At 59.5% G+C, this 24,529-nt stretch overlaps 2 protein-coding genes across 2 annotated transcripts; both read right to left on the bottom strand.

The window, feature by feature from the left end:
- Nucleotides 1–872: 872 nt before the first annotated feature.
- SOAT2 (sterol O-acyltransferase 2) lies at nt 873–16,208 on the bottom strand. The gene is made up of 15 exons (XM_008169573.4): nt 13,879–16,208; nt 12,923–12,981; nt 12,436–12,563; nt 11,429–11,488; nt 10,483–10,590; nt 8,716–8,998; nt 8,160–8,235; nt 7,957–8,038; nt 7,716–7,761; nt 6,305–6,434; nt 5,765–5,862; nt 5,231–5,329; nt 4,578–4,713; nt 4,177–4,322; nt 873–3,787 (listed from the first exon to the last, which is right to left on the bottom strand). The coding sequence occupies exons 1-15, from the start codon at nt 13,970–13,972 to the stop codon at nt 3,737–3,739; spliced, it is 1,596 nt and encodes a 531-aa protein (XP_008167795.2). The 5' UTR covers nt 13,973–16,208; the 3' UTR covers nt 873–3,736.
- A 146-nt stretch (nt 16,209–16,354) lies between these two features.
- IGFBP6 (insulin like growth factor binding protein 6) lies at nt 16,355–22,448 on the bottom strand. Its single transcript, XM_008169572.4, has 4 exons — nt 21,997–22,448; nt 19,021–19,172; nt 18,364–18,483; nt 16,355–17,520 (listed from the first exon to the last, which is right to left on the bottom strand). The coding sequence occupies exons 1-4, from the start codon at nt 22,376–22,378 to the stop codon at nt 17,398–17,400; spliced, it is 777 nt and encodes a 258-aa protein (XP_008167794.2). The 5' UTR covers nt 22,379–22,448; the 3' UTR covers nt 16,355–17,397.
- Nucleotides 22,449–24,529: the final 2,081 nt, after the last annotated feature.

Here is a 24,529-nt window from a genome sequence, read left to right as displayed (position 1 = left end):
CGGCGTCCACCTCACTGCGCGCGCGCAGGGTGGAACGCTTTCCGCGAGTCGGGGGGCGCAGCGCGCGGCAGCGGGCAGTACATACATAATGAAAGACGGGGGCGGAAGTCGCTCCCAAACCCGCCCCTCCCCGGAGCCGCGCTCAGCACGATAGGGGCGGGGCAGTGTCCCTCCCCCCCCGGGGTCCCAGCCCTGGACACGCCCCGCGCCAACCAGCCCGTGGTACCCAGGCTTCCCCCTGCAGCGTCTCTGAACCGCCTCCGGGTCCAGATTAACAGATTATCCCACCGCACCCCCCTCGCCGAGCTCGAAGCCCTTTACACGTGTCACGCCTCTGTCCTACCGATGGGGAAACTGAGGCACGATTGGACCCCCCCCCCCGCCCCCCATCAAACTGCCCCGACTCTTCCACCAGAGTTGGGCAGGGAAAGGCGGCTGTCCATTGGGACTTGCTGCCTGCCAGATAACCTAGCGAAGACAATTTGCAAAAATGCTGCAGGAGATATACACGTACCCGAAGAAGAGCTCTGTGGAGCTCGAAAGCTTGTCTCTTCCACCAACAGAAGTTGGTCCAGTAAAAGATATTGCTTCACCCACCTTGTCCAGTGGTTCTCAAACTTTTGCACGGGTGACCCCTTTCACACAGCTCGCCTCTGTGTGCGACCCCCCCCTTATACATTAAATACACTTTTTTGTATCTTTAACACCATTTTAAATGCTGGAGGCAAAGCAGGGTTTGGGGTGGAGGCTGACAGCTCACGACCCCCCATGTAATAACCGCGTGACCCTCTGAGGGGTCCTGACGCCCAGTTTGAGAACCCCTGATCTTGTCTCTCATATATTCTGGGACCAACATGGCTACAACAACCCTGCAAAGATGCTGCAATAACATTTTGCTTTTAATTCATTTCACGTCGCTCCCTTTATGGAGGAATTCTTTATACAGGGATGAGGCATCTGGTTTGCTAGACTGGTGGAAATTTACCCCACAGAAACTCTATTTTTCAAATAGAAACCACACCATTTGTTAGGGCTGCTTGCCAATCGCTGAGCATTTCCTGCGAGAAATTCAGAAGGAAATGAAACATTTTTTTCACTTTGTTTCAAAATATGTTGTGGAAACATTGGATTTTTGCAATGAAACACATGTTTAGTGTTCTTTCCCCCTCTGTTCTCTCTAAAATGAAGGAAATGGGGGTTGGGAAAGAGAGAGAAAGTGGGAGAGAGAGAGAATGGGAAGGAGAGGAAACAAAAAAATATTTCAAATTGATGAATGACTGAAAAATTTGGAACCACACACAGTAAAATGTCCACCAAAATTGTTTGCATGGTTCAAAAAGCCACTTCTCATTGAAAATGCTTTAATGGAAACAATTTGATCAGTTCTGCTATCAATATTAATACGATTGACACACATGCTCTCTCTCCCCCTACCCACCCCATTCATCAACAACTTGTCTTTGTTGACACGCAAAAGTTGTACCGTTTCGGCTATACCCGTATAGTTAAAGCAGCACAGGCTACCTACCTGGTGTGGATGCAGTTATTTCAGTATAAGAATGCCTATAATAATATCCAGCATTTATAGAGCACTTTTCATCAGTAGTTCTTCAAATGCTTTACAAAGGAGAGCACTATCATTATCCCTGTTTTACAAATGGGGAAACTGAGGCACAGGAAGGCTAAGTGACTTGCTCATGGTCACCCAGTGGTAGAGCTGGGAATCAGAACCCAGGTCTTCTGAGGCCTAGGTCAACCCTCAATCCACTCGGCCACACTGCAAGGGGAGGTAGCTATGCTGGTAAAAGGCACCTTTATACCAATAAAGGAGTCCACACCAATGGTTTTATTGGTAACAAAATCACACTCCTACTGGACATAGTTCTACTGGGACAATGTCCCTGGAGAGCATGAACATAAGAACATAAGAATGGCCGTACTGGGTCAGACCAAAGGTCCATCCAGCCCAGTATCCTGTCTACCAATGCCAGGTGTCCCAGAGAGAGTGACCCTAACAGGTAATGATCAAGTGATCTCTCTCCTGCCATCCATCTCCACCCTCTGACAAACAGAGGCTAGGGAAGTCATTCCTTACCCATCCTGGCTACTAGCCATTAATAGACTTAACCGCCATGAATTTATCTAGCTCTCTTTTAAATCCTGTTATAGTCCTAGCCTTCACAACCTCCTCAGGCAAGGAGTTCCACAAGTTGACTGTGCGCTGTGTGAAGAAGAACTTCCTTTTATTTCTTTTAAATCTGCTGCCCATTAATTTCATTTGGTGGCCCCTAGTTCTTATATTATGGGAACAAGTAAATAACTTTTCCTTATTCACTCTCTCCACACCACTCATGATTTTATATACCTCTATCCTATCCCCCCTTAAGTCTCCTCTTTTCCAAGCTTTAATCTCTCCTCATAGGAGACCCATTCCAAACCCCCTAATCATTTTAGTTGCCCTTCTCTGAACCTTTTCTAATGCCAGTAAATCTTTTTTGAGATGAGGAGACCACATCTGTACGCAGAATTCAAGATGTGGGCGCACCATGGATTTATATAAGGGCAATAAGATATTCTCCATCTTACTATCTATTTCTTTTTGAATGATTCCTAACATCCTCTTTGCTTTTTTGACTGCTGCTGCACACTGCGTGGACGTCTTCAGAGAACTATCCACGAGGACTCCAAGATCTCGTTGTAGCTAAATTAGCCCCCATCATATTGTGTGTATCGTTGGGGTTATTTTTTCCAATGTGCATTACTTGACATTTATCCACATTCAATTTCATTTGCAGGGCTGGGAGATGCTGTTAGCAAAGCCTGGCCCTGGGAGAGAGACGATGGCCGCAGCCCAGCTGATGCAGAGGTAGTGCTAAAACTGCTCAGTAGGAGGTACCATCCCAGGCAGACAGGTCCCTACGGGCAGTCAGATGGGGCTGGAATGCACCTGGGTTTACGGCGACTTGCCCTGTTAGTGAAGCCAAAGGGCTGGGCTCTGCCCTTTCATGGCGTATGCCGATGGGGTTTCGGGGTCAGGGTGGGAACGCAGCTTGCTCACGGACCCCTCGATCTACACTGCCCTGTCGATGAACCTGCTAGCCTAGAGGATCGTGTCCATTGCCTAGGGAGGTGAGTGTGAATGGAGGAACTGTGCCTGGTGTCAGGATCGGCACCAGATGATTTGTAGGGTGAGACAATGCCAGAGTCCGGGTCTTATCCAGAGGTGGAGCAGGCACGTTTGTGTGAGTGCAGAATTCTCTTGTGTGGCCTTTTCCCCCATGGGAGTGGATGGAAAAGACAGTCCAGCTGCAGGGCTTGAACCCGGGGCTGAGGCACGGGACGGCCCCTGCTGTTGCTCTGGCCCGTCCACACAGTGCACAGGGCTGTCTCAGTACAAGAATGTCCAGTATGGCTCGCTGGTGCATGGCTGGGGTGGCAGCTGCTCCTCACCCCACCCCAGGTCTCTCCAGAGAGCCAGGCCCACTGGCAATGCCATCTTGCCCACAGCCTCCCTGGGGAAGCGACCGAAGACCCGGCCTCGCGGGGGAAATGTAGTCCAGCCCGATCCGCTTTGGCCACGCTGAGCAAGAAAGGAGCCAAAGGGGCAGAGAAGGACATGTGCCGCTCCTCCATGCATCCTGGCAGCAGGAGCTCTTGGTAGCTGGGGTGTCCGGTGGGCCTGGGCGTAGCTGAGCGTCCTCTGGTGCGATGGGGAAGGCGGCACCCAGAGGGGCTCCTAGCTGCGGCAGGACCAGGAGCGTGGTGTCATCAGCCCCCAGAACGTCTTCTGTTGAGAACCCCCCCGGAAATCCAATTAGTGACAGAACCGGGCCCTTGCTGCCCTGGGGGGTGATGGACTCGGGGCCAGGCCAGAGGGAGGGGGACACAGCCAACTGACTGAATCAGAGGGAGAGGCCTGCGGCGTGGGCACAGCCTAGCAGGGAGGGCCAACACCCCTCGCTAGAGGCACAGGCCCATGGCCACGGCCTCGAGGAGATGGCCACAGCTACTGGGCGAGAGCGACAGGCTCTGACCCAGGGGCCTAAACGAGAAGGCTGCCCTAGTGCATTAGGGAGATAAGTGACCCGCGATGAGGCCGGGGGTGTCTGGGGTATGGCAGCCAGGTAAGATCTGCCCCCTGTGACCGAGACCAGCCTCCGGCCCGGGTGCCCTCACCTGCTCGAGCGGGCAGTGGATCTGGGCGTACCACTCCTGGCAGTACAGGCACACCTGGATGCCCTGGCCGATGAAGAGGCAGGTCCACATGATGATGTTCCAGATCGGGCTCTTCCGCTTGTCGTTCAGCAGGAAGTTGAAGATCACTGAGGGGAGAGCCAAGCGGGAGGCTGGGCAGCGACTGCCCCATCTCACGCGCCTCCTGTCCCCACCCCACTGGGGTCCCCCCATCTCTGCTGAGTGACCCTGTAGCCGTGTGAACTGGGCCGAGACCCACCCAATCCTCTCCCATCTATGCGGCCGGTGCTTCATCGGCCACTACCGGGGGCTGGCTAAGGTGCTCTCCATTTGCCCCCTTTTCGCCCTGGGGGCCGAGGAGCCGGGCACTAGGCGGTGCTCACCTCCGAAGATGGCAAAGAGGGTGAACATGACGGGGTAGAAGAAGCCGAAGCAGAGGGTGATGACATATTCGTGGACGATGGCGGACGTGATGAAGACAGACAGCATGGCTGCGACCCGGGACCTCCCTCTGAAGAGCTGGAAGGCAGGGAGAAGGCACTGAACCAAGGAGCCATAAGGAGCAGGGTCCCAGACCCCAGCTCCCCTCAGGCCGATGGCCCATCCTATTATTAACCCTCGCCCTGCCAGGAATGTGTCTTGTGCCACGCCACCCTTATGGTGAGACCCCCTCCTTTTCCTTCCCCCAGCTCCACACAATCACTGCATAGATCCCTTCTGCTGCACGAGACCACCCCGCAGCAGGGAGCTGGATCCAGAGGAGGGAGCCTCACTAAGTGCCCCTCCCGGTGTCTACTGCCCCAGCCCAGGACCATCTCTGGCTGCTCGCCTGGCACCCTGAGTTGGACGGAGAGCAGCGAGGATCCTTTCAGAGCCCAAAGCCACCTTGCATCATCAGCAGTTCCCGTTTCATTGAGTCCAAGGGCACCGTCCTCACCACCTGGGCTGGCGAACAAGGCTCCAAACACCCCCCCCCCACCCCTGCCAGGTTCCGCAGTGACGGCCGCAACATCCGACCAGCGCCAGGGCCACGTACCCAGAACAGGTCCTGGTAGAGGTAGTAGTAGAGCCAGTCGTGAACCACCACGTTCCATGTCCGGTAGTAGGTGGCAAAGGATGTGGAGTTCCACCAGTCCTGGGCGCGCACGCAGGGAGAGGGACGAGGGAGAGACGGGAGTGAGCCCGGGCCAAGTGTGCCGCAGCGCCCACCCACGCGTGCACGCCCATCTGCAGCACCCGTGCTGCCCACCTGGCGCTCTGGTGTCCCCCCCCTTGCCCCTGCAGCTCTGCTCCAAAGGTAGTGCCCTCTGCCCAGCTTGTAGCCCCCAGACAGAGCTGCCACCCCTTCCCCTCCCAGCTCCGTGGCACAGGGCAGCCCAGCTGGGCCTGGGCACTGCAAGCCAGCTCGGGAGCTCCCAGCAGAGGGTAGGCAGAGCCCTGGCACGGGGCACCCTGGCTGAGATTTCAGGGGTGTGGGGAGGTGAGGCCTTCGGGCTTTCCATGGGTCCCAACCCAAGTCAGGGTGGGTGGGGGCAGGGTTGGCCCCAGAGTGCCCCCCCCCCCCGCTCACCTTGTAGAAGGTCCGGTCGGCAAAGCGCAGCATCTCGGCGAAGGCGTTGAGCCAGCAGTGCAGGAAGGCGAAGAACGCCAGCAGCAGCAGGAAGGTCCCTGCAGTGGCGAGAGGGGAGAGGTCTGGGTTGGGCCAGATGGCTCCCCCCCACCCCAGTGCAGTCTGTCACCCCTGGGGCCTCCTCCTCCCCCACCCTACGCCCTGGAACCGCTTGCCAATTCCCATCGCCGCAGCCTCGCCAACCTCCACGCCCGCCGTTCCACAGGACAATTGCCCCGACCCTTAGGGGGCACTGCCACCCAGGCCAGCTACCCTTGCCCGCTGGTTAATTACAGCAATTATCACCCTCCCAGTCCCATACGACCCCTCCCCCCACAGCCTCCCCACCCCACAGCCCATACCACCCACCCAGCTCCAACCACCTCCTCCCCACACAGCCCCTCCATGCACCCGGCCCCACATGGCCCCTCCCAGCTCTGCACAGCTCCGCCCCCTCTCCCCAGCCCCACCCCAGGAGGGGAGCGACCAGGGGCCAGGTACCTGGCAGGGTGGCGTTGAAGATGGACAGCACCAGCGTCTTGATGCTGAAGGGCTGCTTGCTCATGTTGGTGAAGACGGGGATGCAGAGGCGCTCCAGGATGAAATAGCTATAGAACAGGCAGCCCAGAAACTGCCGGGGGGACCCAGTCAGGGATACTGCTCCCCCCGCACCTCACAAAGGGCCCCTGGACGGAGCACGCTCTGCTGGAGCGCAGGGTTAGATCTGGGGACACTCCCCACTCCAGCTCCTCCCAGAAGCCTCCCTCAGCGAGACTGAAATGCTTGTCACTGGGCATCGGAGTTGAGAGGCCCGGAGCAGTTCACACCTCCCCGAGCGATTGCCTCAGGCAGACTCAGGCAGACGTCTCGGCGCCGCTCGCACTCAGGCCACGTGGGCTTTTTGCAACCACAAGGGCTAGAGGCTGGATTTTTTTCCCCCCGGGGTCCAATTTCAGTCTTTCGTTGGAAATTTGAAAATCGACAATTTTCCGCCAAAACATTTCCACTTTCGGGCATTTTTTTGACACACCCCACCCCAAGTCAAAACTCTCCGCAGGAAGCAGACACTTCTGCCGGAAAACGTTTTGTCCATCCCTATTCCCCCACCCCCGATTTTCCAGCAAAAAACAGGTTTGCTGGGAAAGGTCAATTATCCTCATTTTACAGATGGGAAACTGAGGCACCAAGGGACTGAGTGACTCGCCTGGGGTCACAGGAGAGTGTGTCACAGGGCAGGAGGGGATTGAAACCACATAGCCATCCTTCCCCTCTGCCAGCCGGCATCGCGCACGGCCCTCTCTAGAAAAGGGATGAGCGACGGTTCTCCTCTCTGTAGAATCCTGGCTGGTGGGAAGGCCACGTCTACTCTTAAAACTCTGCAGTGTTGTCCCTCGCTACAGCGCTTCAGGGTAGCCACGTGGTAAATCTACCTCCACAAGAGGAAGAATTCTTCTGTCCACCTAGCACTGTCTACACCAAGGGTTAGCCTGGGATAGCTGCACCTCTCTGGGGTGTGGATTTGATCCCTGAGACGTAGCTCTGCTGATGTCAGTGTAGATCAACCCTCACATGCTCAGGGTCTAATTGATTGAGGGATCAGGGCTGGGAAGGACCTTAGGGGTTTTTTGACTTTCTCCGCAGCATGGGAACATCTGGGTATGTCTCACCTAATCAATCCCCTGTCTCTAGGGGCCTCAGGCATTGGTGGCACCACGGTCTCTCCTGTTCTTTGCCAGTGGCACACACCAGTTCAGCTCCCCCGAGGACTGAAATGCTTTAGCCCGATTGGGCTCCACGTAGGGGTATCTGGGTGAAATGCAACGGCCTGGATTAGGCAGAGGGTCAGACCGGAAGGGCCCCTTCTGGCCTCAAATGCTATGAAAAGATTTCAGAGGAAAGCAGCCGTTCTTACCTTGGCGAAGTTCTGAGCGACGTATTTCCACCGGACGTAGGGGGTCCTGGGGGAAGGGAGTCGGTCAGTGGCTGGAGCGTCAGACTATGCCCCCCCATCCTGCCCTCTTGCTCACAGACCCAGCATGCTCATGGGAAGCAGGTCATGCCTGGGAGGAGTGGGGCTGCCCCAGGTGTGGATCTCTCTGCCCTCAGCACAGCCCCCCCCCCTCCCCCTCTGCCATGGCATGCAGCAGGCTCACCTGGGGTAGCTCTCCCTGTAGATTAGCGTGGGGCAGAACAGAAAATACAAGTACGTTGACATCGCAGGCGGCTTCACCTCCCCTGGAAGGAGAAAAACAAACGTGTGGCTAGGAAATGTCTGTTGGGAGTGCTGGGGGAGAGGCAGAGGGGCACTGGCTGGCACTGGGTACCGGCAGAGAGGGGCCCTGCGATCAGTACTCACCGTCCGGCGGCTTGGCATGGATGATGCCGGGCACGGCCTCCCGCAGGAACGAATGGCTTTTCATCAAGAACCGGATCTGGAGAGGAGGGAACAGGGAACTTTGCAAAACCCAGCTCATGCTCCTGACCTGGCCTGTCCCCAGAAAGCCATAGCCCCACCCCAGCCAGAGCTGCAGCAGGGCTGGGGGAGTCCCCGGTTCCCTGGAAGACAGTGATGCATGGACACCGTGCAAAGAATCTGGCTAGCTCCCGTCACAGCTCCAACCTTTCCCCTTCTACCTGCATCCCATGTGGACCCCCCAGTGGAAGCTGGGCCCCCCATCCCGGAAGGTAGGATGACCCTAGCTTTGTGGGGCTGTGTGAGGAGCCAGATGCTCAAATAGATTCCAGAACTTGCCTAGAGAAACATCTGGTTGAAGACGTCTACAGTGGGGACAGCGGGAGTACGGGACAGCTGGACGGTGACTACAGGACAACCGGTCCTGCTGAGCCGTGGGGACCTCCTGCCCTGCCTGTGCCTGGTCCTTCCCCTCTGTGCCCTGCCCCATGGCACTCACCTGCTCGAGGACGACGATGAACCTGGATGCGGGTGGGAGCTGGTGCTGGATCACCATGTAGATGGGGTAGAAGCCAAGCACGGTGGCGTGGCAGGCCAGCAGCGCCCCCCAGAGGATGGCAGTGAAGAGGCGGGGGAAGCGCACGGTGTGGTAGGAGTCAGCCCACAGCTGCAGGGCTTTGTAGGGGACCAGCAGGGTATAGAGGAACATGACCAGCCAGGTGGCCAGCACCGTGGGGAGACGCCCGAAGGCAAAGATGAAGAGGTCAAAGTCCAGGACTAAGCTGCAGGGGGAGAGGAGGGCGACACAGGACTCAGAGCTGCACCATGGACCCGCCATGTATCATGGGCCCTAGGGACACTCATGGCCCTACAGACCCTCAGGGCCCTATCACATTCCACTAGGGGTGTTCGTGGCCCTACGGACCCTCAGGGCCCTGTGGCATTCCACTAGGGGTGTTCGTGGCCCTACAGACCCTCAGGGCCCTGTGGCATTCCACTAGGGGTTGTTCGTGGCCCTACGGACCCTCAGGGCCCTGTGGCATTCCACTAGGGGTTGTTCGTGGCCCTACGGACCCTCAGGGCCCTATGGCATTTCACTAGGGGTTGTTCGTGGCCCTACGGACCCTGAGGGCCCTATGGCATTCCACTAGGGGTGTTCGTGGCCCTACAGACCCTCAGGGCCCTATCACATTCCACTAGGGGTGTTCGTGGCCCTACGGACCCTCAGGGCCCTGTGGCATTCCACTAGGGGTTGTTCGTGGCCCTACGGACCCTCAGGGCCCTGTGGCATTCCACTAGGGGTGTTCATGGCTCCATGAACCTTCACTAGGGATCTTTTTGTCCCTAAAGCCCTCCAATGAACCTTCACTGCCCTATGGCAAACACTACGGACCTTCCTGACCCTACGAACACTGGCAAAGGCTGCCCCAGGCTTTCTGCCGGTGCTCCCTTGGGAAGCCCTTGGGCCGCGTATTCTCACCGTGTAGGGCAGGGGTGGCCAACCTGAGCCTGAGAAGGAGCCAGAATTTACCAATGTACATTGCCAAAGAGCCACAGTAATACGTCAGCAGCCCCCAATCAGTTCCCCCACCCCCCTCCCAGCGCCTCCCACCCACCAACAGCCCCGCCGATCAGCACCTCCCAATCAGCTGTTTTGTGGCGTGCAGGAGGCTCTGGGGGAGAGGGGGGAGGAGCGAGGGCAGGGCAGGCTCAGGGGAGGGGGCAGGAAGGGGTAGAGTGGGGACAGGGCCTGTGGCAAAGTCAGGGGTTGAGCAGTGAGCCCCCCCACCCTCGGCACATTGGAAAGTTGGTGCCTGTAGCTCCAGCCCCGGAGTCGGTGCCTATAAAAGGAGCCGCATATTAACCTCTGAAGAGCCGCGTGTGGTGTAGGGGAAGGGGCCCAACTCATGTTCTCGTGGTTAAACCCCCCTCCCACACGCCCTGCTGGTGTCATCGCTGGATGGGCAGAGAGGAAGGGGGCGACCCCAGAAGGAGTCTCCCTGGAGCGGGGAGAGGGAGGGGCTGGAGAAAATGCCACTTCCTCCTCTTTAGTGCAAGCTGGGGTCCCTCAGGCTGGGCTGTGGAGCCCTGGGGATCTGCCACATCCCCAGGCATACAAGGCTGTGATTGGTTGGGGGTGGGGATCCTCCTGCCACCCTCCCCCAGGAACACTGTGCTCTGATTGGTCAGGGCAGGGATCCCCCCAGGCCACACCCCCAGGCAAAAAAAAATGTGATTGGTCGAAGCGGGGACCCTCCTGCCATACCTCCCTTGGTCGATGAAGTCCACCACGACAGTGCTGACGATGAAGACACAGAGCACGGCGATGAACATGTGGTAGATGGTTCGGAAGTGCTCCACCTCCAGCAGCTCGCTGGAAAAGAGCCGGGCAGGGAGGTCATGCTACCCGCCCAGAACTAGGGGAAGGGAAAGGACTGACCCACCCGCCCTGTGTCCACAGCCTCTTCCTGGCTGGTGGGGGAGGGGGAGTCCTCCAACCTTCAATAACAAAGCTGCAGGCAGATCATCATCCCCATTTTACAAGTGGGTAAACTGAGGCACAGAGCGGCAAAGAGACTCGTCTGAGAGTGTGGCACAGCTAGGACTCCTGACTCCCAGCCCCCCCGAGCTCTAGCCACTAGGCCCCACTCCACTTCCAGAGTTGAGTCAATGGAACCCAGGAGTCCTGACTCCCAGCCCCACCACTCTAACCAGTAGATCCTATTCCCCTCCCACGGCCAGGCAGAGAACTCAGGTGTCCTGACTAAATGACCCAACTCATGGAAGCTCCAGCACAAGGGGTCCCCCTAGGGGCACACACAGCTTCCCCCCCAGCTCTGTCTCCCCCACCTCCCATTCTGTAAGATCCAACAGCACAGGGGCCATTCCAGGCCATGTCGGGTGTGGGGGGGGGCAGTTCTGGATGTGGGAGGGGAAGTCCCTCACCCCAGCTACTCCTTGGTTGCCTCTAGGGTCGCGGAGCAGCCCTCCAGTCTCCCCTAAGCAGCCCCAGGATAGCTTCTTACTGTGATGAGTCCATCCTGTCCGGTGCCCTGTGCTGGGGATTCAGGGCTCTGGGTGGGTGTTGGGTCCATCCCAGCTGGATGTATTGCAATGTCAGGCCCTGCCCCCTTGCCACCCTGCATCAGGCTGGCACACCTGGGCATCGAGGTGCAGCTCCCCGCCTCTGCACCAAGCCAGGCCGTACTCACTCGAGCAGCGACTGCCGGTCGACGAACACCTTCCGCTTCTCCAGCAGGGAGCCTCTCCCCCTAAAGGATTCCAGCGGGGATCGGGGTTAGACCTGGGGGAGAAACTCCCACCCCCGAATCGGCGCGCTGCTTTTCTAGTGCACCTTCCATCCCAGGACAATGCCCCCCCCTTTCTAATGAGCCGGTGCATGCTCACCGCTGCTGGGTGGAACCAGAAGAGCCCAGCTGTGTTTCACAGGCCCTACACTGCTAATGGCTAACGGGGATTCTCCTGCAGCTCACGCTGCATGGGACTGGGCTTCTGGAGTAGCCAGGTTCATGTCCACTGGCACCACGAAGTTCCAAGCAGTAACCACAGACTGGGGAAGGGGCTTGTCACAGCCACCTCCCCGCACCCACTGCACTTCTAGGATAGTCACAGCCAGTCACCATCCCCATCAGCTGCAAGGTGGGTGGGCGGAAGGTGTCCCCCGAGGGGGATCAGCACATGGGGGTCTCCAATTTGATGCTTAGAGCGCTGTTTAACAGAGCAGTAGATGCTGGCTTTCGGACCCTGTGACGCCTAACAGGCTCATGGGCTAACTGGACATGGGGTAGGAGGGGAAACTGAGGCACGGGGGGGGCAGTGACTTGCCCACAGTCATGCAGCAGGAACGGGACTTGAACCCAGGTGTCCTGAATCTCAGCCCAGCACCCTCACTACCGGACCAGGCTGTGGATGACTCTACCTACTCAGCAGGGGGGCCTGGGTGGGGTCTGGGCAGGAGGGGGTGGGGCACTGGCTTTCAGCACCGCTGCCATGTCAGTGCCCCCATTCGTTGTGTCACACCCTAGACACCCCCTTCTGGGTTAGGTGGGAGAATCCCTGGTTGGCTGGCGACCAGGAAGGAGATCCCCGAAGCAGCGTACTCCCCATGGAGGTGCCGCGTGGTGGCAGGGAGAGGAGCCCCAGAGCCGGGGGGAGGAGTGGGGTGCTGGGTGGGCGGATCCCCGCCCCCTGCTCTCACCTGTCCTCTCTCTCCAGCCGGGCCTTTCTGTGGGGCTGCGGGTAGCACCGTGCAGCCTCCTCCGCGGCCTTGTCCAGCAGGTCCCCGAGCTGCACCTGCATGTGCTCCAGCAGCTCCGACTTCACCACCTGCCCCGGGGTGGGGGTGGGGGGAACAAGCTGGTGACTGGTCTCCCCAGAGAGTATCCCAGCATGCACCTGGGAGGTGCTTCCCCCCTCCCCTCGATTTCTCACACCCTCATCCCAGCTGCCTCCCTCCAGCCCCCCAACCAGCTGGTGCCAGGGCCTCGGGGGGGCCAGCTCCTCCCAGCGCCCTGCTCCGGAGCCATCAGCATCCTCCCCTGGCCCCGATCCCCCACCACCAGCCCAGGAGACAAGCTGCCTGGGAGGAAGGGCTCTCCCATGGGACCCCGCCATTGCTCCTTCCCCAGAAACCATCCACGTAGCCCCCGCTGCCCACCCCAGACCCAGGTGGAGCCCTGCCTTACCTCCATGCGTCTCCTCCATTGGATGAGGCTGGTGATACTGTCCGGTTGCTCGATGTTCCCTGGGGTGGGGGAGCAGGGGGCAGCAGGTCAGTCACGTGTCACCCGCTGGGTGGTGTCCCCTGGAGGGGAGGTGCTGAATAGCGCAGCTCCTGTCAGAGCCAGGGGTCGGCAGCTCTCTGAGGGCCTGATGCCTTGGCAACCAACACCACCGGCACCACAATATGGCCACGTGGCAGGGCCGGAAATATCCCCATTTGCCTGGAGGTTTGGGGATCCCCCCCACCCCATTTCCGCCACGGCTTGGTGCCATCTCGTACCGTGACAGAGGCGAATTGGAGTGGGATGGGCCCATGGAAACCAGCCCACCGAGCCGGCACCGCCGCAGGAGGGGTTGGATGCCAGCCCGGCCAGCTGGCTCACAGGGACTGGTGGGGCATTGACGTGCCAGCCCCAGTGCAGGCTGGTGCCACCGCCTGAACCTGGAGCTCCCAGGACTGCAGCTGCTGGGTCGTAAAAGGATGAGGGGAAACGCCTGAGCTGGCAAGCTCCCTGCCTGTCCACCCCAGCTGGGTAATACACCCCCCCCACCCGCGCTACCTGGGCATGGGCACATGGGTCTGAAATGCCAGATGCTCACCACAAGGTACCTGGCAACCCACATGGCTGTAACATGCCACAACCAGTCACCCGCACACGGCTGTGACCTGGCACATGCCGCTCGGGCACACGCTGCTCCAGCCCCAGGCACCAGTGACATGCCCCAGGCTGCGCTGTCCCCAACACCTGCACGCTGGGCAGTCACTGCTCTGGACCCAGGCACCGCCCCCCCAGCTCTGATGCCCTGGCAGGTCCCATCTATACTTGGGCGCCTGCCCAGAGCTCCTGCAATGCTGCACCCCACCTCCCCTTCCTCCTCCTTCCTATCCCCCCGCTCCCGCTCTGCCCCTGCTCCTCACCGTCCAGCCCCTGAGTCTCCTCCTCTTCCTCCTGCCTTCGTCCCGCTCTCTTCCTCTGCCTGGCTCTGCCAGGGGCCCTCTGGCCTTGCTCCATGTCAGCCCCGGAGGGAATGGAACTGGGTCAGAGCGGCCGCCCCAGAGCTACCATCCTCTTCTTCCCCCGGGGCTGCCTCCCTCCCAGCGCTGGGCCCTGTCCGGTCAGCTGATTGGCAAGGGGGGTAAAGTCCTTGGAGGAGTTTTTACACTCTGGGATCCAGGCTGGAGATGGGAGCCTTGGACCCTCCTCGCAGGGGTGATAAGATAAAGCCCTTATCAGGGCAGAGATAGCAGGGCCTGTGGCTCCAACCTCTGCCCCCAGCTGGGGTCACACCCCACCCCACACACTTTAAAACTTTGCCTTTGGGCACATAATCATCAGGTCCCCGCCACATGGGATGGGCCTGGGCAGAGGTGGAGCAGGCACCTAGACTGGTACCTTTGCTCCCCTATGGGCCGGTGTGGAGACACTCAGAGCCGCATCCCTGTCTCTTGCTGATTGTGGGTACCGCTGGCTCTTGGATATTCCCAGCAGGCTTTGCGCAGGGAAGTTGCAGCAAGAAAGAGCAGGATGGGTGCCAGGCTGGGCTCCCGGTTAGCCCATCCCCTGCTGATCTCTGTTCCCCCTGTGATCTCATTGGGGCACAGCGCTCATCTCTGCTCCCTGCCCTACACCGTGACTGAACAGCCGCTATGCTCTGCCCCAGAGCTGGCTGCATCTCAGGCGGGGAAGGGGAAGGGATCAGCATTAGGTCTAAGGAAGCTCCCAGGAGGGGAGAGGGTGTCACGCCTGCTTACACCAGTGAGTCATTTGGCCCGCAGCCTCGCAACGTTCCAGAGTGACGATTCAAACATCTTCGTGCTAGGCACCGCTGCTTAGGGACCACCACCCTTCCTCCGCCCTCTGCCCCCCCTCACAAGGGGCTGTCTCTGCCCCACACCATGGGGCCCCTCTTTGTTCCCTTCATGCCCCAGAACAACCCACCCTCCTCCATGAAGAAGCATCTTTGCCCCTTTTTCTCCCACTCTGCAGTGGGGGGGGAGGTGAGCCAAATGGACCCATTGGCTGTACAAGGCAGCACCCTGCTGGCATTCAGCCTGTCTGGCAGCCTTGGACTTCCCAGCAGGGCTAAGGCCTCTTGGGGCTGAGGGGGAACTTTGAGCCAACCGCCCCGGGCTCTTATCGGCAACTGATGAAGGGTTACCGAGGCGATACCTCTGCAGGGCTGAGCTCTCAGGCCCTCCAGCCGCAGGGCTGAGGCTGGCTTGGAAGAAGCTACATTTTACGGCCCTGCCCGCACTTAAAGAAATCTTTGAACCCAATTTAGTGCTGATGCCAGATCCCCAGTTGGCAGCCCCCTAGCCAGAGGCCTCCAGACAACTCTGGGGCAGGGCCAGACCTGGAAACTCTCACCTGCCCCCCATCTGCCCCTGGAGGGAACCCCCAAGGGGGGGACAGAGATCTCATCCGGGCTGGTTGAAAATGATCTGTTGAACTGTTTCCTGATGGAACATTAGGTGTTCCACTAAGTAAATCTAGTCACGGTCCGGCCTTGTTCCTGCAGGAATGGCTGATTTTTTTTTTTGGTAAAACAAGCGAACATGTGAAAGCCAACAAAATGTTCTTTGCGATGCTGCCATGGGGCCTCATGAGAGTTGTAGTTCAGATGCCTCATTCCCTCACTCTCTTCTACAGGCCAGACTCCTCAGCTGGACTCTATCTCCCATGAGCCACTGCCTCCTCTCTCCAAGAGGGGAACCATGGTACGCCATGGGAGATATGGTCCAGCCCAGGAGCCCAGGATATAAAATATCCGCCCCCCATTTGTTTGTTTTTTTGCACACTGGGGCTCAAGCGATGGCTCTGATTCTCTTCCAACTGGCCTCAGCCACTCCGGGCGGATCTCATCCGCATTGTCAATAGCATTCATTAAACAGAGGGCTGCTGACGGACTCCAGGAAGCAGGTAGGGCCACATAAACATGATGGATGCTCCTTCCGCCAATGGAACTGAGTGCGACCAAAGAAAAGCAAGTCGCTGCTACTCTCATCAGTACCGACCTGACCAAAGGGATGGCTGAGCATCACGACACGTGGCCCTAAGAGAGGGCCCTGTTCCAAAGGCAGGTGGAGAGTCCACACTGAAATAGGCCAGGTCTGCGGGACAAAGGTGTGGTGACGTTCCCCTATCCAGCATTGCTGTGCCCGCAAAAGAACCCATGTAGATGCTGTCTGTCATTCGTCGGGGTGGCATAACTGTGTCTCTACCAGGGGTTACGCTGGCAGAGCCTGGCTGTAGCGTGGACTGGCCATAGGCGCCAGGACATCTAACTGGACTAAGGGCCGGTTAGTTATTCTGGTACAGCCTATTTCCCCAGCTAGACAAGCTCTAAGGTGGGGTCTGGAGGGCAGCACAGCAGAAAGAAGGCGAGCGCCAGGCCCTCCAAAAACCAAACTCAGCTTTATTTAAAATAAAAATATCCCAGAAGCATCCAACAATCCTCAGGAGAGCGCATTAAGGTAAAGGAGCTGCAGGACAGGTGACAGCAAAAGCAGAGCTGTGGGATGGGGGAGAGGGGGTGGCACAGCCTGGCCCTGACTCCCGCTCCAGCTGCCTCTGCCCCAGTGCCCCCCACATCCAGCTGGCTGCAGGACTCTCCCCAGCCAGCAGTTTTCCTGGGGGGGGGAGGGCTGTCAGGAGGAAGGTCAGAAAGTGAAAGGTTGCTTGTCCCACATCCGACCCCCCCATCCCTTTCTCCCCTCCCATTCCCCCTGCCCCTCTCCCAGCTTCTTAATTGGCGTCCGACTGCAGCTCAGGGTGTGTGGACGGGTGGGGGTTGGGATCCTGAGATTTGGGGGTGCAGGGGTGAGCTCTTGCTGGCTGTTTCCAGCCTGTCCCCCAAAACCATGCTGCCCTTCCCAGCGTATCCCCCCCACCAAGCGCCAACATTAATAGCACTCTTCCAATACCAGCCTTCATTGTTCCCCACCCAGAAAAGCAGTTCACCCCCCCACCCCAGTCCAAGGGGGAAACTCCCCATTGTAGAAAATGCAGCTGTGGGTGGGGGGTTGGAAGCACCAGGGGATGCTGCAGACCCCCCCTCGCCCCCACTCCCAATAGCTTATTGAACAAACACCTAGCAGACCCCCAAAGCAGCGGCATGGGCCCCAGGCTGCTACCCCAGAGCCATGGGGTGGAGGGAGCCCTGCTAGCCCAGCCCCACCCCTCCCCAGGGGCCAGGTACAGGGCTATTCCCTGCCACCTGTGCCCAGCCAGTCCTGGGTGTGAATGGGGAAGGGGGGGAAAGGCCGATCCCCAGGGAGGGCAGTGCCCCCAAGCTGCCTTCAGGCCAGCTCCTCCCAACAGCCACGGTGCCAGGTAATAAATTAAAGGCAAATGCTTCTGCGTCCTCGGGCTCTTCTTCCCGCAGTGTCTATGAGGCTGAGCCTCCTCCAGCCCCGCTCGAGCCCAGCCCACCCCCCTCAGTCACTCCCGTTGGGCAGACAATGGGGGTTGCCCTCCAGCCCCCCCGAGCCGGCCAGCGGGTGGCCCTTCTTATCCACACACCAGCACTGGCCTCGCCTCTGTCCTTTGGATGCCCGGCACTGGAAGAGGAAAAGACAAGGGGGAGGGCGGCTGTGAGAGAGGACATACCAATGAGCTGATCGACAGTCTTGGAATCTGAGGCATTTCCACCCCCTGCAATGAAGCCCCAGCTCCTGGAGTCATGGGACCATTAAATGAAAGCTGAGATCCTTCCAGAGACTGGGAGTACGTTTCTAACCCTCATGGCTCCAGAGAAGAGCTAGAGATTGGTATCTTCTAGCTTTTCTTCTAGCACTTGCCACCCCTCCATCGCCAAGTGCTTTACATATGGATGGGGAAACTGAGGCACTGGGAAGGGCAGCAACGGTACTGTATCCACTAGGCTGTGCTGTCCTGTAAAGGATGAGAACCCAGATGGGCAAAAAGAGCCTGCCTCAGGGGGCCTGGTTTAAAATCTCTGGCTGTTTGGAGCTGGCGGTGCCTGTTCTGGGGTAACAGCCAGATGGTCCCAGGCACTAGCCCGGTATGGCAGGGGGCGGTAGAAGACACATGCACTGATCTGCTAGGGCAGCCGACAGGACATAGGTCTGGCTGGGCCAGTGGCTGGACACAGAGGTCGGTGTAGGGCGACCAGACAGCAAGTATGAAAATTCGGTATGGGGGGGTAATAGGCACCTATATAAGACAAAGCCCCCCAAAATTGGGACTGTCCCTGTAAAATCGGGACATCTGGTCACCCTAGGTCAGTGCCCCATTGGGCTGATCACCAGCCAGTCCAATGCTGTGTCTGGGCAGCTGCTCACTGGCTCCCTGCCAATGCCCTGCACCTGGAGGGCTCACGGCTCTGACTCCATCCAGCACTCCTGGTGCCCCAGCCCAGGGGAACCTGGCTCCTACCCTACCTGTTTTTTCCTGTAGAAGCCTTTGGTGTCGCAGTTGGGAATGAAGATGTCCTCTCCGCTCAGGTACAGCGGGGCCTTGAGCTCCAGCATGACGGCTGCCAGGTGCATGCGGCACGGAGCCTGCCAGGGGACAGGACAGATTGCAAGCTCAGGAGGCACGGGACTCGCTGGGCTTTCCCTCCAGCTCTCACAGCTGCCTCTTCTCCCCCCCTGCCCACCCCCATGCCCCAGCCAGCCTATGCATTGGGCTCTGCCCTCCTCTTTGCCGACAGGGGCAACCAGCATGCCAGGGAGGTCATCTCCCTGCAGTAGGAGCTCTCCAGCCCAGGGACTGCAGAGCCCGAGACAGCTGTTTGTAGGCTACAAACTCAGTCCCAGCCTCTCCCAGCAGGGGCACTGTAGGGAGCAGGGCAGGGGTGCTGTCTGTGAGGGAAGCTCCCAGCTACTGCAGTCCCAGCCTCTCCCAGCAGGGGGCACTGTAGGGAGCAGGGCAGCAGCTCCCAGCTACTCCATTGCCAGCCGGAGGTGCTGCAGGAGTGCTGCCAGGGGAACCCAGGTGTTTTCTCTACCGGCGCTGGGTGCCTGTGCAGGAGACGCCTCACGTCAGACTTCCACAGGCACGTGCTTGCCCTGTCCCTGCCCCCTCCCGCAACGCACCGTCTCCAAGTCCGGCTTGCCGTCGCTGCTCAGTGAGATCTGGTGCAGCCGGTCCTTGCCGCCGTTCGCCTCCGTCAGGGGGCCGTGGTGCTGGGGGGCCAGAGGCGCCAGCGTGGGGTGGCTCACCCTGCGACTCTCCTTCCGGCTCTCCCCTGCGGAGGACAGGGAGACAGAACCTGGGGTTTAGGCCTCAGCCTGCCACGCACCCTCCCGTGCCCTTCCCCACCCCAGTCTGCAGCCAGTGTCCTGTGCAGCACAGGGCCCTGCGGCTTCTGCTGGGGTCAGGCCCCTCGAGGCTGCAAAGCGGTCACCTGAGCTGCACCAATCTGGTCGCTTGGGTGAAGTGAGTTTGCTGCACGCTTTCCTATTGCCGGGTGCCCATGGCAGATGCAGCCCCCCCCCACCCCACCCCCAGCCCAGGCTGAGCGGGGGTGCAATTAGCCCATTGCTTTCAGGAGCTACCACTAACTTTGGGTGTCACAGTCCCCTTGGAGACACCCAGGCCCCGGCGCCACGGAGCACCTGCAGCTCAATGAACCCAGGAGCTGGGTGGGCCTCAGCCCTTTGGGGCCCGGTGCCCAGAACCCCGCAGCAGTGCCCAGGTTCACCGAAAGTTGTGCAGGCTGGGTGCTGAGTGCTTGAAAATCCAGCCCTGAACTCTCCCGGGGGAGGGGAGGGAATCTTGCCCCAAATTACTGTTCGCCAAGCGCCCCAACAAAGTTGTTCTCGCAGTGCCCAATATCGAGCGTCCCTTCCTGCGCTCCCATGTTCCGACACCGGGGGGAGCCAATGCTCCTTAGATTGGTGAGCAGGACATGACAACAAACCCACAGATGGGCCTGAACTACTCCCCCAGATCTAGCCGCCCTTCCCCAAAGAGACGGGGTCCCTCAATACAGTAGCCGCTGCAGGGTGGGTGGCACATGCCAGGAAGCAGCTTTGGATGTCGCAGAGTCATTGAATGGCCATGGACATCCCCTCCCACCACCACCTCTGCATCTGCAGCAGCCGCCCGGCTGCCTGAGCCCTGGGTGGAATTGCTCAAGGCATCTCTGCTCTGCTGGAGAAAAACCTTTGCTTTATAGTGGGGTGGAGCAAACCGCTGGATTCTGCAGCCGCACCATGGCTGGGTCTCACCCCTCTCACCCTCCCAGCCTGGATTCTTAAACATTTTTGTCCTGTGTTTGTACAGCGCCTAGCACCACGGGGCCAGGGTCTAGGACTAAGGCTCCCAGGTGCTAAGACACGGTCAGTTTAAGGTAGGCTCAAGATTTAGGCTTTTCTCCAAGAGTGGGGGGGGGGGGGATTTTTTACTGGCTCTCTTATTATGGAAGAGCCAGGCATGAAGTTTGGGGGGTGGGGGGTGCAAGCAGCAGGAGAGAATTTAGGCTGCACCATTCTTCAAAGGGGATGGGGGGGAAGAAGTTGAGGTTCCTCTGAGTACCCCCTCTGGAAGGGATTTGGCCCTGTGTTTCATGCCATTGCTTGGATGGATGGCTCAGATCTGCCCTGGTCTCCCAGCCAGGACCCCCCCATCCCTGATACACAGCCCTCTCCCACTGGTGGAGTTTGTTACAAGGCAATGGTGTTCCTCCATGGCTTTCCTCCGAGCTCCCCCAGCCGGTGTGGGGGTCTGCAAGACTCGACTGAATCCTGATGGAGGATTAGCTCTGGGTAGCTCCCTGCAGCCTGTCTGTTGCCATCTGACACCCCCATGCCAGCTCCTCTCTCTCCGGCCAAGGACGGGGGCTTGCCCCCGGACCGGTGCCTGCTGAGAACGCTGAGCTTTGAGCCAGGCACCTTGGGGGAAGTTCAGACCCAGTCTCCCATGCAATGGTGCCGCCCTCCATCTAGCTGCCTTTGGCCCTCAGAGACCAACCTCTGCTGGCAAATTTTAGCTACTGCTGGCTGGAACCTTTGCTTGGGTCCCCCCTGCTTCGCCGCATTCCCAGGCTTGGCTCAAGGCAGCAGCCTCCTGGGGGCCGGCTTGCTGGTAGCTAGACTGGGAGCTCTCTGGGGGCAGGGGTTGTCTGTGTTTGTACAGCACCTAGCGCCACGGGGCTCTGGCCCGTCTCCCACCCTCACAGCTCAGGGGAGGGCCTGTCCCCCTTCCCAAGCCATATATCCACCCACGTGCCCCTTCTCCCATTCAGGGAGCCAAGAGGCTGAGCCCACTTCATAAGCACAGAAACGTGGGGGGGATCAGGCCGGATCAGGGCACCTGGCAGGGACACCTCCATGGGGGGGTGGGTAGAGGTGATCCTGCTGGACTTCTGCTGGGAGCGTCCATGGGCCATTGGCACCTGCAGGTGCTGAGGCAGGGGTGAGCATGGCTGCATATTGCCCTCAGTAGAGACAGCTCAGAGGAGAGAACCCCCCCACACACACTTCTCAGACACTCCCAGTCCCCTCTTCCACCAGACACCCCCCCACACACCCCTAGCATCAAGCGGGACCCGACCCCCTTAGAGCCTCTCCACCCTCCTTTCCCAATTGTGCTGGGCTACAGACAAGGAGCCCCCCAGCCTCCCCATTGCCCCCAGGTCTCCTACAGCAGCACCCCGGAGTCCGAACCCTCCCCACCCCTGAGCCGGAGAGCGAAAATGCCCAGCCACTCCCTTGGGAGTGCGCCCCCTGGCCAGGGAACCCCACTATGGCAACCCCCGAGTGGAAGGACCCATCTTCTCCTGCCTCTCCAGGGGGAGGAAAGAGACTCAGGTCCGGGAGTGGGGTGGGGGAGAAACCTGCAGCCTTTGCCCTTAGAAACCAGGGAGATGCCCCCCCACCTCCTGGGGGTGCTGCTAAGTGGCACCAGGGAGCCCCCCGATCTGGGCTCCGCACCTCGGCGAGGGCTGCCCTGTGCCCTTACCCCGAAGCCCAGCTTGGGGAGGGGGGTCTCCAAGGATCCCCCCCCCGATCTGGGCGCAGCCCCGAACCCCAGCCGCGGCCGCTCCCCCCAGCCCGCCCCGCACTCACCTGCCGGGGGCTCGGGCTCCGTGTGGTTGCGGCTGCCCTTCCTGCCCCCCACGGCCCGGCACACCCCCTTGCCGTGCAGCAGGGCGTGCAGGGGGGTCCGCTCCCCGGCCCGGGGGATGCAGCGCAGTCCCCGGGCGCAGCTGGGCGAGTAGACCCCGCACGGCTCCCCCAGCGCCCGGGCGCAGCCCTTCTCCCCGCAGGCTTCCCGGGGCGCCTTGGCGCTGTCGGGGGGCGCCGCCGCTGCCCTCTCGGGGGGCCGGCAGCCGGCTCGGGGGGCGCAGGCCGGGGGGTCCCCGTCCTCGCAGCTGGGACACTGGCCCAGGGCGCCCCAGGAGCCCGGAACCAGCAGCAGCGCAGACACCAGCCAGCAGCCCGGGAGCATCTTGGCCGGCTGGGCAGGGGAGGAGCCGGACCGTGCTGCGCCCCGACTGCTCTGGGCTCCCTCCCCACGGCCTCAGCCCTTAAATACCCTGCCCAGCCCACAACCTGCCTCCAGCGCTGGCCCCGGAGCGCCAGGTGTCTGCAGCCCTGGCACCCCCCGAGCGATGGGGGGGGGGCGGGGGCTGAGCGCTGCCCGGCTCCGCTCCCACCCCCGCTGCGCTCCGGCCCCCCTCTTGCCCCCCCAAAACTCTCCTCTTGCCCCCCTTCCAGGCTCCCCCCGGCTCCTCCCCCTGGCCACTCTCTGTTCTCACCCCCACCACCCCATGTTCATTTCCAAATTCAATTTCCCCCCTCTCTCCATCTCGGACATTCCTGGGATTCTGGGGGCGGCTGGAGGGGGGGTCGCCCGAGCCCCTCTGAGCTGCAGAGGCTGAGGGAGGAAATGAGACAGGCCGGGGGAGGTGGAAAGAAAACATGCTCTCCCCCCCCCCACGCAGGGTCCCAAGAGGGAGCTCCCAGCCTTACCCCCCTTCCCAAGGGGTCCTCAGTTCCAATCCTGATCCCCCCCCCCATCCCAAGAGGTAGTTCCCTCCTATCCTATCTGATTTAGTGGGGGTTGGTTCTGCTCTGAGCAGGGAGTTGGACTAGATACCTCCTGAGGTCCCTTCCAACTCTAATCTTCTATTATTCTATCCCTTCATTCCCAAGGGATCAGCTCCCATCTCCATCCCCCCCCATTCTCAAGTGGGAGAGCCCATCTCCACCCCCCCATTCCCAAGTGGGAAAGCCCATCTCCATCCCCCCATTTCCAAGGGATCAGATCCCATCTCCTTCCCTCCATTCCCAAGTGGGAGAGTCCATCTCCATCCCCCCATTTCCAAGGGAACAGATCCCATCTCCATCTCCCCACTATTCCCAAGTGGGAGAGCCCATCTCCATCCCCCCATTTCCAAGGGATCAGATCCCATCTCCATCCTCCCTCCATTCCCAAGTGGGAGAGCCCATCTCCATCCTCCCCATTCCCAAGTGGGAGAGCCCATCTCTCCCCCTCCCCAGGCCCATTCCCAAGTGGGAGAGCCCATCTCCATCCTCCCCATTCCTAAGGGGTCAGCTGGCTCCCATCTCCACCCCCCCCCATTCCAAAGTGGGAGAGCTCATCTCCATCCCGCCTAGGCCCATTCCCAAGTGGGGGAGCCCATCTCCATCCCCCCCCAGTCCCAAAGGATCAGCTCGCATCTCCTTCCCCCCATTCCCAAGTGGGAGAGACCATCTCCACCCCTCCCCATTCCCAAGGGATCAGCTCCCATCTCCATCGCCCCCATTCCCACGTGGGAGCTCACATCCCCCCCCCCCACAGCAATTTTTCTTCCAGTGATTTGGGTCTAATTCTCTGAGCATCTTTTTTGAAAAACCAAACAACCCCCCGCCCCGCAACCAAACAGAAACCACTTTCATTTAACCCAACCCCAAAGAAGTGAAGAGCAAACAATTTCCTGGTGCCCAATCCCTGATTTCCCCTCCTTTCCCTGGGGGCGCTGGGCTGAGATCATGGGTTCCCCCCCCCCCCCTTCTTCCCTCAAAAGTACATTTTTTTCAGGGTCTGAATGAATATTGTTGCCTTTGCATGGAGCCTAAATGCCTGGAATATTTCATGCTTCCAGCCCATCTCTGTTGTGTAATCCAATCGCCGAGCTATTTCCCTTCCCCTGTCTAATTCTTTCCTAAAACATAACACATCATTTTTACTGCTGGCCTTTGTGAGTCTTAAAACAATGTGCTTATTTGGCAGGCTAGGTCTACTGATTAGAGTGGGGCATGGGAGTCAGGCCTCCTGGGTTCTTGACTAGCGGTTAGAGCAAGGTCCTAGGGAGGGTCAGGTCTCTTGGATTTCTTGCTCTGGAAGGGGATGTGTTACAGTGGTGGCAGCAGAGGGCTGAGGGTCAGGACTCCCAGTTTGAGTTCTTGGCTCTGGGGGCAAGTGTTGTCTAGTGGTTAGAAGAGGAGGAACTAGGAGTCAGGACTCCTGGGTTCCATTTTCAGCTCTGGAGAGTGTGGTTTAGAGGTTGTAGGAGGGGAATGGGAGTCAAGATATCAGAGTTTTGTTCCTGGCTCAGGGAGGAAGGGTAGTCTAGTGGCTAGAGCAGGGGACTGG

The sequence above is a fragment of the Chrysemys picta genome, chromosome 22 (assembly GCF_011386835.1).
Source record: "Chrysemys picta bellii isolate R12L10 chromosome 22, ASM1138683v2, whole genome shotgun sequence".
NCBI lineage: Eukaryota > Metazoa > Chordata > Testudines > Emydidae > Chrysemys > Chrysemys picta.
This window is presented reverse-complemented; position numbering and strand designations above follow the sequence as displayed.